The sequence below is a fragment of the Lutjanus erythropterus genome, chromosome 15 (genome assembly GCF_056507025.1).
Source record: "Lutjanus erythropterus isolate fLutEry1 chromosome 15, fLutEry1.hap2, whole genome shotgun sequence".
NCBI classification, from domain to species: Eukaryota; Metazoa; Chordata; class Actinopteri; order Lutjaniformes; family Lutjanidae; genus Lutjanus; species Lutjanus erythropterus.
In genome coordinates, this window is record NC_139331.1 from 23,531,924 (window position 1) to 23,550,124 (window position 18,201).

General features: G+C 38.2%; 1 protein-coding gene across 1 annotated transcript in view; it reads right to left on the reverse strand.

The window, feature by feature from the left end:
* Positions 1 to 3,393: 3,393 nt before the first annotated feature.
* ppp2r5a (protein phosphatase 2, regulatory subunit B', alpha isoform) overlaps positions 3,394 to 18,201 on the reverse strand; it is a 55,984-nt gene continuing 41,176 nt past the window's right edge. Inside the window, exons 5-13 of the mRNA XM_084737219.1 lie at positions 16,212 to 16,342; positions 12,885 to 12,944; positions 11,657 to 11,765; positions 11,244 to 11,297; positions 11,006 to 11,056; positions 10,797 to 10,916; positions 8,685 to 8,812; positions 7,450 to 7,551; positions 3,394 to 5,265 (exon numbers count right to left, since the gene is read on the reverse strand). Of these exons, the coding sequence (XP_084593345.1) occupies positions 5,004 to 5,265; positions 7,450 to 7,551; positions 8,685 to 8,812; positions 10,797 to 10,916; positions 11,006 to 11,056; positions 11,244 to 11,297; positions 11,657 to 11,765; positions 12,885 to 12,944; positions 16,212 to 16,342 (1,017 nt within the window). The 3' untranslated portion in view covers positions 3,394 to 5,003. The remainder of the gene's footprint in view (positions 5,266 to 7,449; positions 7,552 to 8,684; positions 8,813 to 10,796; positions 10,917 to 11,005; positions 11,057 to 11,243; positions 11,298 to 11,656; positions 11,766 to 12,884; positions 12,945 to 16,211; positions 16,343 to 18,201) is intronic.

The following is an 18,201-nucleotide window of genomic DNA, read 5'->3' on the forward strand; positions in this document are numbered from 1 at the left end:
ACCTGTTTACCGTTGAAAATGTGTGGTGCATTATGAAGCACAAACTACGACAACAGAGACCACAGACTGCTGAGCAGCTGAAGTCATACATCAACCAAGAATGAGAAAGAATTTCACTTTGAGAACTTAAATAATTATTGTCCTCAGTTCCTGAATGCTTACTCAATGTTGTTAAAGGACGAGGTGATGTAACACCGTGGTAAACATGACCCTGTCCCAACTTTTTTGAAACATGTTGTATGAAATTCAAAACAATAAAATAAATCAATTTGAACATTAAATGTCTTGTATTTGTATTGTATTATAATAAGTATAATTGAATATAGATTAAAATGTATTTGCAAATCATCCAACTTTTTTTTTGAATTGGGGTTTGTACATTGAGAACAATAGAATAATTGTCTGTACACACTTTCCTATTACCGCAGGAAGAAAATAGTTCCGACATGGAACGAGGTCTGCGAATTATCTGGAGTGAAGACACATTGTTCTTGAGTTTTTACAAAAAATAATAAAGTAAAAAATTCCAGCACTTAGAGCACCACAAGCAGACTGTCATCTAGTATTACATTTGAGAGAAGGCAAACATCTCTACGACTGATATCTCCAAAAACAATCTAGATGGACAAAAAGCATTTTTGACATTTGGGTGAACTGTCCCTTTAACGATCTCATAATGTCATATGTAATAATACACAGTATGAGTCACAGCGGCTGTTTTACTGCAGAGAAAGTATTTACACTTTTAATACTTTAAGTGCATTTTGTTCTTTAACTTGAGTGGGATTTTGAATGAAAATCTTTTAGTTGTAATGCAGTATTTTTATATTCTTGTACTGGTACTACTACTGAAATGAAGGACCAGAGTATTTCTTCCACTACAGACTTTGCATCATATAAACAGAACAAACCTCACAGAACAGAAAAAGGTTAAATGTGGACATTTTTGGAGATGTGTGTGATTGTTTCTGATACTGTTTGTATGTTCTTGTGTGACACTGTGTTTTGTTATTCTGTTGATCTCAATTACAGGTTATACAAATTATGAAATTATTATTAAAGGAAAGTCCATCAATAATTATTCTTTGCTCTGAGGCCCGGAGCTCAACGCTGCTGACAGGCTGGAGAAACAATAATGCCTTGCACCATCTGTTGACCTCCATCATGTACTACAACCAAACACAACTGCAGTGAGAGAAAAAAACAAAGAAAGACACACTGGTGTTTAAGCTTTGAGTAGAAAGATAAAGTCGACTTTATTTGATGGTGAAACCTAAATAAGATCTGCGATTACAAAACAGGTTCCCCACGCAGTTTTTTTGTTTTTTCTTTTTTTTTTTTAAACGTCACAGAGGTTGGAATGCTGTACTGACAGAAAGGCATCAGAAGAGACTGGACCTAAAAAAAAAATATGAACTCAAAAAGTAAGAGAGCAGACACCCAGGTTCAGAGGGAACACCATTCAATTTTTTAAAAAGTTGTTCCTATGATCTATGGCAGTCAGATTTATTAAGTTTATGAACACGTCTATCAACTCCCAGCTGGAAAATAAAAGCAAATATGAGGTTACAATAATAGAGTCTGGAGATGCAGGGAGTGAAGAAGCATTGATGGTAAAGATTACTTGTAAAAACAATCCTGGTGTTAATTTTCTTGATATCACTACTTCATAATGAGCCTTGTTTGGATATAAAAACTCACACAAAAATCAGCCTCTTGTGCACTGTGGAGATAAGTGGTAAGACAAGTGTCAAGTCTTTGCTTCTCAGCTTTGACAACAGAACCGTTTATGTTCCTATAAGCACTGACTGCACTTTCCTAGACCACAGAAACAATGTACTGTACATAAAATCTTAAATTGAGTGGCATTTCCCTTTAAGTAGCCTCCAAACTAACATATACACATAAACGCACTCAACAAATATACACGCAAGCGCATCCTGCATCCTGTCATAAATCCATCTGCAAAATGAAACATTCAAAAATATTTGCCTTCTCAATACTCTGGAAAAATATAGTACTGTAGGTCTCATATGCTTTTATTTTTTTTTTATTTCTACTACTTTTAAAGGAATAGTTCAACATTTTGGGAACTACTTTTACTTGCTTTCTTTCAGAGAGTCATTTGAAAAGATTGATACCACTCTCACGTCTTTGTGGTAAATATGAAGTTACAGCCAGCAGCTAGTTAGCTTAGCTTAGCATAAAGACTGGAAACAGGGCTAAACAGCTAGCCTGCTCTGAGCAAAGGTAACACGATCCTGCAACTCTAAAGATTGGTAATTTACACATTTTATTTAGTTTGTCTATAGACAGTGAGATCAGTGAGATTTGTCCAAGCCGTTCTAAACCCAACAAAAATAAAGCAGATTGTTGAGTCTGATCCCCGGGACGTACAGAGGTTTTGGGTTGGTAAAGAGTCCTGAGATACACGCACCAACATCAGAAATCAGTGATGATGACAGGGATTATATCTATACAAGTCTATACATTGTTTTTGTTGTTGCATTTTATGCCTTTAATCAGGATGAACACCCATATGTAAAAACAGTGACTCAGAGCATTAGCTCCCCTAAAGTTGCAAATTGTCATTTTTACACTACGTGGTTTTCTCTGTGTAAAACAAACAAGATATTAGAGTTACAACTTTTTCATTATCTGTTAATAATTTTCTTGATGAATGCATTGGTTGTTGGATGAAAAATGTTCACCATTTCCCAGAGCCCAAGGTGACGTCACTGAATTTCTTGTTTTGTCCACAAACCAAAGATAATCAGTTTACTGTCATAGTGGAGTAAAGAAATGAGAAAATATTCACATTTGAGAAGCTGATTAGTCAACTAATCATTGCAGCTCTTCAGTGTTTTAATTAGTATGTTTTAGACATGCTTTTGCTGCCTTGTGCTGCTGGCACGCTGTGCTAAGATTGAACCCGCAGTCTGTTAAGTTGTGGTTATGATGTTTTTCTACACAGCAGCTGGAGTTGGTTGGGCTTCATGTATTGGGCAGATTGTGCAAAAACCAAAGTCCTGTCTGGTCTTATGTGGTTTGAGCATGGCGCAAAATTAGCACCAGCCACCAGCCAAATGCTGGCAGGTTTGCTTCATTTTTCCAGCTCTGAAAAACAATGATAATTTATTGAGTGGCTGGTAAACATTCACTAGCCATTTGGCCAGTGGAAAAAAAAAAGTTTAGTGTGAGACTGTATCCCATTATCTAGGGGACAATAGATGGGGAGAGAACAAACAAATCAGCCCCATATACCTGCAGAAGCCAGAAAGGGTGGATGTTTGAGGCTGGCAACCTCAAACTGTAAAAAAAAACCTGCTACAAAAAGTACAGCAAATTAATTTCAGAAGATTGTTGCAGCCTATACAAGACAGGACAGGTGGCTGTGTTGGTGAGGGCGTGATGTTTAAAGTACCGGTAGGACAATGAAATACAATGCAGGCACAATAATACGTTTTTTGGACGCCAAAGCACTGCACAGCGGTTTCTAATACTCACAGACAAGGTTTTACAACTCTGGAAAGTAAAATAAAAACTTTTATCTTTGGTCACGACGATGGCGAGGTTAACAGCAGAAATACAGCGTCCAAAATTATCTACTGGGAATGTGTGCTTGCATGTAAAGGATGTCAAAAGTAGCAATACTTTTTCAATACCACACTTTTTAAAACAATACAATTTGCACTAGAGTACTAAAGCTATTAAAAATGATGATGAAATGTTTATTCAAGAGCTCAGTACAGTTTTATCTTTATTTCCCTGCTTGAAATTTGGCTTGTATCAAAACCAGACAGCAAGGAATGACTTTTATCATCCTATTTATCCTAATTATCCTATTTTGTGTGCCTTGGACTTTGTTACAGGAGACAGTGGTCAGGTCGCAAGTCAATAACATGGCTGATTATTCAGTCTCATTCCTAAAACCTCAGTATTTGACGACCTGGGACTTGAGACTCAACAATCAACTATCTTTCTCCAGAATCTCTTCCTGCACCTTTAAGCTAAGCTAAGCTAATCAGCTGCTGGCTTTAGCTTCATGCTATACAGCCATCAGACTGGTATCGATCTTCTCATCTAACTCTCAACAAAGCCGATGAGTTCCCAAAATGTCGAACCATTCCTTTAACTCCAGTCAGGCTAAAAAAACGTTTCATTCTTTGAGAGCCCTGTTCTCAACACTTTAGTGTAAATAATCTTAGAAATGCAGGTGTTGTGTTACAATTATTAGCTTCACGTTTTCACCCAGATAAAAAAATATTTACCAACACCTGACACACAAAAATAATCTCACAAATATGACATTTACCCTAATAGTGAACAAGTTTTAACTTCATAGTCCCAACTAGAGTCACTCACAGAGACATCAGTCCATACGTGGGATTATTAGTCTTTAGGATTTATCTGTTTTTGGCCATGCACCTCCCATCCTCTAGCTTCTTCTGCTCCTGATAAACAGCCCTTTTCTATACATTAATGGACACTAAATGTCTAAATGGATCTGGTCCCGTCTGCCCCAAATACTCCCAAAGTCCGCGGTTCCCTTCTTCCTTAAGGTTTGCACCCAAGTATTGGCAGCAACAAGGAAAAGCACATTAAAAAATAGACATCTTTAAATAGCTATTCAGCTTGTCTAAGTGCAGCACAATCGGAAACATTAAATTCAAGTCATTATTATTTTCTCCCCTCCCATGTATCATACAATGAATATAACAAAAAAAATCATTTTCAGTTAAGAAACTAAATGTGAAAGGATACATCTTTGATCAGACAAATAAACAATATACTGCAGCCACACTGTAACATCCAAAAATAGTCTTAAGTTGAAATATATAGATTTTTTTTCTGCCAAAGAAATGCTGGCATTCTAAGTCACTCTAAGTAGATTTAATATACTGTTGAGGTGTAATTTGTGTTTTTCTGTCTCCGTTAATCCTCTCCTGACAGTCCTGAACACCATGTCAAACCGTCACGGAATACAAAACTGACGGCCGCTGTCATTTGGCACATGTGGTGCTCTCATTGGCTGCCACGCTGGCATCAGGATCGTTGTTGTCTGTGGTGACGGCAGCTGCAGCATCAACACTCTTGTCCTGGGTGTCATTATTATTGTTACTATTGTTGTTGTTGTTGTTGTTGTTGTTGTTGTGGATGCTTGCGAGCCCGTGGCTGTTGTTCTGGACCAGAGTGGTGTTGCTGAGCCTCAACTCCTCCAGCTTCTTCCACAGCTCATCCCTCTCCTGCTCCTTCTTCTTCTCCCTGTCAAGATGACATTTTAAGACCTCGGTTTAGGTTTGCGTCCAGAAATAAACAGCGGCAAAGAAAATATAAACTGTGAATGACACAAATTCAGACTACAGGTAGCAACATTTTCCTCAATCATGACAACTCACAATAAATGCAAACTAGAGATCTTCACACTTCCAAAATGTTGGACCACATCTGAAAATGAAGCTGTGGAAAACCTACCCGAACCTGTAATTAATATATTAATTCTGGCAATGCAACAGCAGTAACTCCCCACTGTTCTTTTCCTTTAATTTGCACATTTTCCATTTGCACAACAATAACTCATGAATGAAATGTTTCATAAAGAGTGAAGTCGGTTGACATGGGGAGGCGTACAGTCTTGTTGCTGCTGCCCTCATTTGCAAAAACAACATCTGCTTTGTTGGCTGTAAAGTTTAAAACCACATCACAAGGAGTATCTCACAGTTGCGAGCATCTTGTAGTAAACACAACCAGGGAATGTTTGTACATTCTCACAGATGATGAGTTATATAACCATCTGTCCTCCACAACAGTCAACAGTACATGAAGTGATGCATCAGTATGCAGAGCGTCCATTCACAATGTGTGACTCAGTTACAGGGCAGTGTGTGTGTGTGTGTGTGTGTGTGTGATGCAAGCAGTGCATAAACTTTTAACAAAAAACAAAAAGAAGGTAAAATCTTGCTGTGGGAGGAACATGTAACCTGGCTTTAACTGTCACGACTTTTACTTAACACCAAAAGGATAAAATTTATGATTATTGACTGCTGATTTCTCTGGCCACAGTATCTCTCTCTTGAAAGGGGGAAAAGGGCAACTTAAAGCACAGTAATGAGGGGTGGGGGAAGAATAGATCCCTAGATGCTTTGCTATGTGGACACATGATTCTGCATTAATTCACAAATATCTGCTATAATGCTGAGATGACGGAATAAAAACAGCAGAATTCAGCTTCAAGGGCAATGCAGCAGCCAGACCAGTTTACACCATGCTATAGTTATCAAATGTAATACCAGATTTCTATTTATTTATTCTTAAATATGTCTATTTTCTAATAGGTTTCAGGGGGTTCATCATTTTCTTCCATTGTCTGAACGTTTGAGATATCAGATTTCATTCATACTTATTGAGGTACTTTTTGTTTACTTTAGTCTTTCAGCATAAATTGTAAAATAAAATAGAATTACTATAAAAGGTTTGCACTACTTGAAGTACCTTAACTTACCTAGTTCCATTGGGCTAAAAAAAAAAAAAAAAGTTAATTTTATTAGTTCGGCAAATACAAATAAAGGCCCTTTTTGTGTATTAAAATACACTGTGCTGGTACCTGAAGACATTTGCCTGATTTTCAATTGAATTTGTTTCACATTTTTCTTATTTTTTGTCATTTGATATTGCACTTGTGCTAATATTTTTTGATTTATTGTGCAGCCCTAGTTATTACTGTTTTTGTCTATTTCTAAACCTTTTCCTCAGAATCTACAACTGCTTCAGGATATACAGACTCCATCACTTGGATTAAATTGGAATAAATTACATTTAAGGGCAATTAATAAACCTAAAATGACAAAATAAAGCCAAATTTTCAGATCAGAGATATACTGTGATACATCTAGAGCTTAACTGTCCACCTGTTGCAAATTCATTTTACTGTACATGATTTATAAAGGCACGCTCCTCTTTATATAAAGGTCCCACAACAGACATTTTTCACAGCGGGCGGTAGTTGAGGGTTACTACAATAACTACAACAATTAATCAAATAATCCATTATTAATAGACAATTAAATATATTGCCAACTATTTTTAATTAATTGTTTGAGATATTTTTTAATTTAAAAAAATGTCCAAATGTCTATTCACAGTGTTTGACAGAGCAAGAACCTCTTCCATCAAACCAGACACATGTTAACATGTGGTCTGCAAGATGACTCCAATTGCAATCACTGAACTGCCGGGTAGAAACCTGCAGTACTTAATATCCTGCTGAGCAGGATCGAGACTCACCGCATTCATTACTTCCTCCAGGAAGAAGATGTAATGAACATGACACACTGGTATTGGGAACAATTACTGGAACTGGCCAAGTGGGGGACAAATATGATGAGATAAAAGAACCGTCCAATCTAAATCATGGTTGTGTTTCATGTTGTTGAAGTGTGCAGCACTCACCGCTGCCTGTCTGCTTTATAGGAGGAAGTCAGCTCATCAAACAGAGTGCAGTTCATCTCCATCAGTGTCTTCAGCACGTTGTAGACCAGAGCCACGATCGTCCTGCAACACATCAGAGACACTCAGCAACACAACTAGGAAACATCAAGGTTTAACTCAGGTGTTCACTTTAGTGTTCCTAAATTATCCCTAAATAAAAATCCCTAAATGCATAAATAAAAAAAACCCAAACATGTTTTCTAACTTCAGCTTTCCCAGCACCTTACTGCTGTGGCAAATGACATATTTATGAGCTCAAAATTCTACAGAAGGATGGCAAATTAAAGGTTAAAACAAAGTTTCATGTTTCAAAATGAGTCACGTCTCTGTAAAAAGACTTGACATCATCTGGAAGCTGGCTGAGCAAATATGAAACAATTACTCAAACAATTACTAGACAAATAACTTCCATTTCAATAAAATCAATTTCAATTTTTTCTTAATTTTTTTTTTAACCAATGATCACTGAAACAGCATGTTATCTCTGTCACACTCAGCGCAGCCACGTGTACAGAGCTGCGAGCGAGACTCGAGTGAAACGTTCATCACTTTGTGCAAAAGGCAAAATCATTTCAGTTCTCTGACTTCTACATTTATATTGTTGAATTCAGTTTGGAGTGCTTTTTTCCATTTACTGTTGTTATTGCTGTACTATGGCTTTCTTTCTCATTTAGTTTATGCATCTCAAGGTCACAGAAGTGACTTGACTGGCACGTCAGAACATTATGTTATATTGCTGTGCTTATACCTCTTCCTTCTAAAGAATGTAAATAAAAATGCTTATGAACATACTGTGACTGTCCATGAAAACTGTCAGAAGCAAATGTGCAGCACTCTCCACCACTTTCTATATACAATGATTCAATCAAGAAAATCAACTATTCCTGAGTAATACAAAAAATGCGTGTCTGCAAAACGGTAAATAATGTGCATTATGGCGGCATCTGTGATGTGTGTATGTGAACACAACATGAAGAGCAGTACATGACAGCAGCTTTATGCAGAAAGAGCAGCTTTTCTGTGCATGAATGTATATTCTTGACCTTTGAGAATAATAAACCCACTAAACAGATCCATGTGCTAAGGGTACTGACCTTATAATAAGACAGGTCTATTGCGTTAATCACAGGGTCGAGTACTTAAAGGGTTACCGTGGTAATTTAACTTGGCACATGTTTCTGGACTGGAGTACTCACGGGTTCCAGTGCTCTTTGGAGATTCTGTACAGGCTACCAAACATGATGGGAAGGATCTTGTCGATGTTCTCCTCAATGAGGCTGAGAATGTACTCGTTGTTCCAGAAGTACAGCGCTCGCTCTGCTACCTGCGAGGACAGTCACAGAAAAAAAATACTTCAGTCAAAAAGTCAAAACTCTCCACAAGGTTGACTGAGTGGGACGGTGCTGGTTAATGAGAAAAGACCTCCTTCATTTTCATGAAAAAGTTCAGATAAAGGAGAGAGCAAAAACCCTTTTCACAGAGTCGACACTGTTTTGCAATGACACATTTCAAGGGTTTCAAGCACTTTGAGGACAAATTATTTCAAAACTTGAGCCGAAATTCGCATGGAGGCTCACATATATGAGTATGACGCAGCACAGCATTCTACAAAATCCTGAACGCGTTACTTTAATTAGATTGCACCACCCAGGAAAAGGAGAGTAAAACCCTGTAATTCCATCACAATGAAACTTTGCCAGATTAATGTAAGACCCGGTGTGCAAGATTTCGTGGCATCTAGCGGTGAGTTTGCAGATTGCAAACACCTGAAGGGCTGTATCTTGAGTCGGTGTTTGTCTGTTTAGGGCTACTCTAGAAACAAGGCAGTGTAACACTGTGAGGACACACACCCTCTGTAGATATAAACAGTTCATTTTATGGTAACAAAATAAACTATTAAACTATTAAATATTAAATTCTGCCACATTCTGCTAACAGATCCCCAAAAGTCTTGCACACTGGACCTTTAATTAATTATAAAATGACTCAAATGTAAGACTTTTTTGTATTATAGCTTTTTCCATCATTAAATTATCATTATTACAATATGCAAAGGAAGCAATATCTCAATAAATACTCACAAATTTATAAGAAACATTTTTAGGCCCAACATATTAAGTCAGAACTTTTTTTCTTGCTTCATTAATATCAGTAACTAAATAGATGCTAAAGGCCCAAACACACTGTAAGTCATAATTGACGCGTGTCGATGGAGCCCTGGAGGCATCAGATTTGAAATGCCAACATCACAGAACCAGGAAAAGGTTGCTACATGTTATATGTTATTTCTTTATTATTATTATGCAATATTATTATATGCAATCATATTTTATAAACAGGTTGAGTTTTTTAAACTGTATGTAAACTCTTATTCGACTACTTATCAAGTAACTATATCTGAAGAATATGTAATGGGGTACAAAGTACAATATTTCCCTCTGACATGTAGTGAATTAGAAGTAAAAAGCAGCATTCAATGTAAAGACTTATGTAAGGTATAAAGAATTTGTTGAGTGAATGTATTTTCCACGAGTGGTTGTCATTTTATGCGTTTGCAACAGTCACAGCTTATAAACAAGGCAGCACAAGCCACTACTTGATGAGAAAACATATGAAAGGATTCACTGTGAGAAGCTGAGGGAGAATGATCAATTCAGAGGTCGACGGTCTGAAAACACATTTTAAAAATCAATCTGACACAGCTAGTGACAAAACAGAAAATAATCTTCTTCCATCAAACTTTTCAGGTGCAGAATATCAACCGTACACTTGGCTATTGTCAAGTTTGTAATTTTAAATTGACAGTTACAAGTGACGTCAATTCCTGCACTGCAGGTTGATGTTCATAACTGTCAGCGGTCTGTCAATGTAAAGTGAAGCCTGTTATCCTGAAAATAAAAGCCCACTGCTCTGAAAATACACACTCTGGAGTTCGAGTTCAGTGGCTGCCTCTCTCACTGCCTGCTAGACTCAAATAACATTTTGCTCAATTTACCCATTATAAACATCTACAATTAAAGATTATTAATGATTTCCTATGACTCAGAAACAGACACTTAATCATTCAGTGAGCGACTGCATTAATTTGAACTGTAATTACCATGAAACAGGCCGAAAAACCTGACAAAACCTTCAGAGTAAAACCTTCAGAGGACACCATGGCTGCAGCAGTGTTGTCAGAATGACATATGATGGTCATTTTATCATTTACTACGGTAAATATATTACAGATTTCTCCTTTAACAGCTTACATGAGTGATTTGCACCAACTGTGTGTATGTTTCTGTATGCGTGCATCATGTGTGTACCTGAAAGTGTGGGTTGGCCACACATTTAGAGATCTGTTTGAACAACGGCTCCTGGATTTTCTTGAATTGCGTTGGCTCAATGACATCTAGAATCTCCTCGATTTCACCCAGGAACATCACCTAATGAGAGCAAGAGAGCGATGCAGAACATGATGATGTAGTCAACAATAAACTGTGATAAGTGTGAAGTGTATTTATAGACAGAATACCTCTTTCTGGCTGCAGGTTTTAGGCCAAAACTTCAGCAGCCCGCGGATCACCTACACAGATGAACACAGAGAATTTCATGAGAATTTCTCTCCAATGTCATAAAAAGAAACGAATAACATGCAACAGTCTGTTTGAGTGGGTGGTTGTCAGCACCCACTACACATTTCTCTGCAGTGTAGACTAATTTAGTGCCTGGGGCTTTGTGCTTTGAGTGGGAGGAGTGATAAAAATAAGTACCGGCTCAGTGAGCGTAGGATCCTTCTCCAGGAACTGGACCACACAGTAGGCCAGCTGAGGGACACAAAAGAAAAACAGTAAATGTACCCAAAACTGCACCAGACAAAGACTGCAGCACACAGAACTCCATCTGAAAAGATGTCTCTCTTAAATGTTTATTTAAGGTAAAATTCTATGATCAATGTTATTTTTCTTGCAGGCTGTTAAAGATACACTGACACGCAGAGATTATTGAAGCAGTGCATTTCCTCGCCTATGCCACCAGGAGGTGCTATAGTACAGAGATTACATCAAAACAGTACTCAATCCTGCAGGAACAATCCTTTTTAATCATATAACTCAATCATACACAGCGAAAATCAATGTGAGTTATAACTTGATAATAGAAATCATAGGGAAGACAGTTTTCCTACCTGTGCATGGAAAAGAGACAATGCTTTAGCTGTGTGCAATGGGATGAGCACCTTCATAAGGAACTGCTTGTGCTCTGCCTTGAGAGGCAACGCAAACCCGTTGATGATACTGTAAACAGAAAAACAGCAGGGCAATGTTGAGACAGATCACTGTGCAGGAAAACAAAACAGCAGCACCAACTGAATACTGCAAGATCAGAGCAGGGCCTGGCTGTGAGTATATTTGCTTCCTGAAGCAAAAGAGATTTTAGTGAGAATTTAGAGCACTGGGTAGAAGCAAGATGACGGAAGAGACGAAGCCTGAGGGGCCTTTTAGTTTAGGAGTGCAAGAGAGCACAAGTCCTCCACAGGTAACATTCTCCACAAGCCTGTTTATAATCTGCACTGTCAGCGGGACAGATATGACAGAATACAGACCTGGTCTCTATGATACTACTGGGTTTTTATTTTTTATGACTATTACTACAACTGCATATGATTTTTGTAAACCTTTGTTTTTTGTGTGTAGCAAAAAGGGAACTATGACTTAATCTCATTATACAACCCTCTGTTGTAAAATGATAAACCTACTTTGTACTTTGGCTATACATATAATCTATCTTTCTTTAAGAGCTTTGAGATAAAATAAATAATAACACCAGTTGAAGTGGGACTGTATGAGGTACTTATAGTCAGTGTATTGATGCTGATCAGCACGAACACAGTTTGGAGAAGCAGAGAGGAAAACCAACTAGAAAACTAACCAACCTAACCTTTAGCCACTTAAAAAATATCAATATCAGTTTTTCACCACTTTGTAGTTAGACAGCCTTTTCTGACTGGAAACCATGGTTCTAAAAGTTAAATATCTCTCTCCAAACCAAACGAACTGATCAAAGCAGCTGCAGATCAGCAACTCCCATGTTCTGGGAGGTAAAATTACCGTTTTTGGAGAGAGCGATGGTTGGATATGATGGCGGTTTCCCCTTGGAAAGGCTGTCTGATAGGTAAAGCGATGAAAATAGTCTAAGTATAGTATATACTAACAATGTTATTCTGTTTTTAGGTGGATAAAACGTGTTTTGTTGCTGACCCCGTCCACAGCAGTACATTGATTAGCTTCTATGCTGGTACTATTCTCTGCTTCTCCAAACTGGGGGCTTGTCAACTCCTATCCACCAACTTCAAATAATCAGAATGACGACAGAAAGTAGCAAAAATTGCCATTTGACCAAACATTACTACTCACCTTCCCAGGATTTCTAGCAGCTCAGCGACTCCGTTGAAGTGCTCAGTTTCATAGATGAACCTGCAACATAAATGCATGAAGCCAAAAAATGTCACAACTCTAAAAACAGGACACAACACTGATTCAGGCTGCTCTCAATACTGTGTTCTTTTTAAATATCGTCACTCTGATTTGGGTGTTGGGTTTTCTATATGAAATGTCACTGGTGTACCATTATTTTTAACATGCAGGCCACAAAACTCTGAAAGTAGAGCCTGTAGGAAACAGCGATCAGTACAGAGTTCAGTCTTTTGGTCAAGAATATTCAAATTCTTTCATTGATTAGAAGTCTAATTTAAATAGCTGACTAAGAATTAGTTGGAAAAAATTAACATACAAGCTGGAGAGCTTAAATCGACTGCTCTTATGTAACTTAACGATTCATACATCATTCACCTCCTCTGTTTGGTAACCCATCTAGCTGTGCGCCCATGGTATGTACAGACAGAGCCTGACAACTGTGGCACTATTTTTATTCTCAGTGACAGATGGTCAAAGTGGGTGCACCCGTTTTGCCACCTTGCCTGTTGGAAACGACATCAAGTGCCCCCTGTTTCAATCATCCAAAGCCCATTGTCACGCAGCAACAGGAGGCAGGAGAATCAACACACTGCTGTCGAGAATATCAGATGCCTCCAAATGAACATTTTCCTTCTTCCTCTCCATTTGAAGAGGCGGGGATGAATCTGTTTGTGCCTATGTAATGTAATGACGTGTCAAAAAAGATGATGTCTTAAACAGTGATGCTCTTAACAGGGTCAACTAAAAATCAGGAAACTCCACACTGGAGCTTTCCAACCGGGAAAGTGGGTCAGAAGTAAATGCTTTTACTTTCCCCAAGACAGACCATTTTATTTATTGACAGTTATCAAATAACAACACAGACTGAAGTTAAATGCCATGCTTAATTTTGGGATGCAACTAAAAATTATTTTCAGTATTTATTAATCTGTTTATGATTTTTTTTAGGTGATTCAATTAATCATTTTGTTTAAAAAAATACTCCATCCCAGTCCACAGACTCCACAGTGACGTCTTTACCTGCGTGCAACCAAAACCCGCTCAAACGTGATTGGTCAATATTTGGACAAAAACCGGCAACCAAAATGCTGTTTTTGGTTGTATTCATTTGCATTCATTGTATGTTTCTGTGAATCAGACAGCCTTGTCACGCATTGAAGGTCTCGATTAAAGTGAAGTTAGAAAGTGCTCCCTCAGGAGAACTCTAATACTGCCAAAGAGCATTAGAGTTCTCTTTATTCTTGAAAAATGTTTTTTGATCTGTGCAGGAACCCTAAGTAAGAGATGATTTTACCAAATTCAAGAAACTATGGAGCCAAAGTAACTAAAGTGGAAACCAAAAGTCCCTTTCTGAAGACTCTGAAGACACAGAATCATCATGTTGTTTGTATTTAATGTTGCATGACTTACAGGAGGAAAAGGAGACTGAAAACACTGTGTAACTGTCTCTTAGTACACAAACTTTTATTTTATGTTATTTATTTCTGCTTTAATTCACTCTCCAAGTCTCTAGACCACCAATTCATTACTCTTTATTTCTTTTTTACTGTTCAGGAACAACTCAGGAAGGCGATCATGTAACCTTTTTATATCAATAAATATTACAAAGAAATGAAGTTTTGTTGATTTGTTGTTTCAGCATTCTAAGGTCTGTTATTTCTCTATAGCAGACCGGTACTATGAAGAACAGACGGTTGCTATGGACGCAGGTCTGATCATAGATTCTGAAGGAACAACAAAATCTTTTTTAACATTTATTTTACAATAATGACCTCCTCACTGTACATTATCCCTTACATTGATACTAGTGTCGTCCAGTAGTTACGAGTTGTTTCAATGAAGCTGTACACAGATTGAGCAGCAGCTGAGTCTGTGTTTGACCAATCAGTAACATTCAGCCCTGCAAACTTGGCCCTGATAGTTGGCCTGTGTCAGCTTCAGCAGCCTCCCTGTACAGTTTCTTAAACACAGTGTTCTCTCGCTTTTCAAACTGCTCAAAGGAGCCTATGGAAACTTTAAAAATGGTTCTCTTGCAGGCTCACTGCCAATTCTTCTGCCAACTCCCTCACCAAGGGCCCACTCAAGGGGGCACTGCATTATCAATCTACTTGAAGAGGCCAGCTTCAACCACAGGTGCTTTCCTCATGCATGTTTGTTTTCTGTCTCCATCATGAGCAGAATGTTTCTCCTCGTTTGAGTAGGCAACACAAGGTAAACTGAGGACCACCGAGTTTTGCTGCTGCATTTTGTTAGCTTGTTTTTGGCAGCTGGTCATAAGAATTGAGGAGATAAGGATTTTCATTGAGAGAAAATATATTTTTCTGTTATGATTTCAATGTGCATGCAGCAAACAGAGGCACCAGCAGCAGAAGCAGACAGGTTAACATGAAGAATAATAAATAAATAAGTAAATAGAATTAGTCTATTTTTATTAGCTCTTAGTTTTGAATTCTTTTCCACAAAGTGAAATGTGAACCTACTACTTAAGCTAATTATTTAAACAGCATTTTTAAACAGCAGGTTTAAAAATGCCCAGAGGTTTTTTATGCAGTTGATGACTGTAACAAAGATGACTGTAAGTGTTTTACACTGTGCTACCCCTGGAGAAAGGACCTTTTGGCACCTGGAGGTACCGTACAGAAACTAAATTTAGTCTCTGGTTCCTCTGGTGGAAAGACAGGTTTAGTGCATGAGTTCCTTAAATGATTTTCGGTCTCTGGGAAAGTTTCTGAGGTGGACACGCCCTATGGGACTCTTGGTACGTTCCTTATAGACTTTATTCTCAGATATAGAGGTACTTCACTGCAAGCTTGTGTATCTATAAATCACTGGCTACCAGGCACGGTTCCAAAAGGGCTAACTTTATGTCTCAAGTGAGTTTCAGTTTTCCATTTTAACTGGCTGGTGACAGGTAAAAGAAATAAAGGGAACAGGTGTTGGGAACTCAACTGTCAGGTTGCACTGACTTTGCTGAAAGCAAGAGGCCACTCAAGATTATAATTTTTCGACACAACACACACTGGTTAGTGATTTGTTTTTCTGTTTTCACATCCCTGAACATTTCACAGATATAGACTTTAGTGACAATTGTCTAGCCTGTTTGTTTCCTTGATTACACTTTGTTTTGATGCTGCCTTCCTGGTTAAGCCTCTCTTGACATTTAATTTAAATGAGACATTTACCTGGCTAAATAAAAGAAAAGAAAGAAAAGGTAAGATGCCCTTGACATGACTGTGACTGGACATCACTTTAGAATATTTCACTCACCGCAAGAAGATGTTGTTGATCTGCTTCCTGATAAAGGCCCGCAACCCCAGGAACTTTCCATAAATTCGATGCAGGATGGTCTTCAGGAAGTCCCTCTCCCTTGGGTCCTCGCTGTCAAACAGCTCCAGCAGCTGAAGGACAGACAGACAACAAGACAAACAAACACCACTTCAGTTTTCACCAGTGTCTTCAGCAAGGACGGACGCAGGATACGTGAGGCAGCCACGAAGCTGTGGCTTAAGGATGAAACACGTAAGGAGAGAGAACAGACCCACCAGTCTGTGTCGGTTCATGAGATTTTGTGGCTGAGGAAGCATCTCAGTAAGTTCTATCATTTTGTTAGGGAGCTGAAATTGGACATAGCCCAGTTCAGTGAGTTCTGCATAAGCAACATACAGTTTGTTGTATTTGTCCTGCTCCTCCTCCCCTGTGATTGGACAGCTAGTAAAAAGTGATACTGTCGAGCACAGTGTTTTACCCAAAGTTTAAAATTTTGTAACTCTCAAAACTAATTAAAAAAAAAAAAAAAACAGCAAACATGCTGTCATGCTGTTCGCGTTTAAGTGTAAATATACAGCATTCCCATTTGCAAACAATCGCAAAGTTCACTGCAGTTTTGATAGTAAAAACTGGTCGGTGGTTGTGACTGACTGGACTGTTTGTCTCTAGTTTCCCTCATTAATTAGTTCATGTAATCAATCAATTAATCACCTGCTGAACTGAAAACAGATTCTGTATCTCATCTCGTTACCAATGCAGTTACTGGATGACTCATCCAATATGTGGCCTTTGTTATGTCATGTACTGGACAATTTTCCCTGAGGCTTAATAAGCCTTCACAATGAAACTCTGCAGGTTATCCTGATAATGGAACTGAAATACTGCTGTGACTACTTCTTGTGAAGTGAGATTTCTCTATATCGCCCACCTTGTGGCTAACCAGCAGACTAGGGAGATCTTTTCTACCAAGATTAACACCTTTTTTTGTCCTCGCTTTAAGGCAGTAGTTTGAGGTCATGTCTTACCAGCTACCATCTTATATAACAAATATACAGCATGTGTGCCTGAACGCTCTGTATTGTACAGCATATCTTTAGTATTTAACTATTTACAGCAACAGCTGATGAGTCATTATTACACTACTGTTGAGGGCAGCTGATCCAATGCCATAGAATTTAAACACAATGTTTTCAGGCTCAAATCAGCTTCAGACTTTGGGTCTTATCTTTCATGAGTGTGCCAACAGCACCTCATGACAGGTGTCTATTTTTAAACGCGTGTATATCCGGGAAAGCGTTTTATTATGGACACGTTCGTCTTCGGCACTGTGCTCATCCATCTGAATCTGGGAGCTTGTAATGGGCTACCTTTTTGTTTATTTTGTAATGGGCTGCCTTTGGACATTTTATAGAAAAGCATGACACTGATGGCCTCATAATAAAGATACATGTTCATAGGGGGAAGGGAGGAAACTGTATTGACTCTGCTTACCAGAATAAGCATGATTGTTGCTGTAAATATAGTCTTTATTCTTGAAAAATGTTTGAATTCTTGACTGCAGCGAAGATGATCAATGAGGTTGAAATGGGACAAAGACATTGGCTGTATTATGAAACAAAAGTTCCAGACATGCTGTGTGTGCCTGAGGAAATGCCAATATTCGATCACAGCAGGCTGCACTGGGATTTGAGTTTTCTCATGAGCAGACCAGCACGTCTCTGAATAACTCAAGTAGTCTCAGTGGGATTTTTACCTGAAAGCGTCCAGAGAGAAATATTATTAGGCTTAGGGCTGCAACTAATGATGATTTTCACTGTCAATGTGTGATTTTTTTCCCAATTAATTGATTAGTTATTTGGTTTATAAACTGGTGAAAAATGTTGATCATGTTTCCCAAAGCCCATGACGATGTCCACAAATGTCTTGTTTTGTCCACAACTGAAAGATGTTCAGATTACTCTCGTACAGGACTAAAGAAACCAGAAAATAA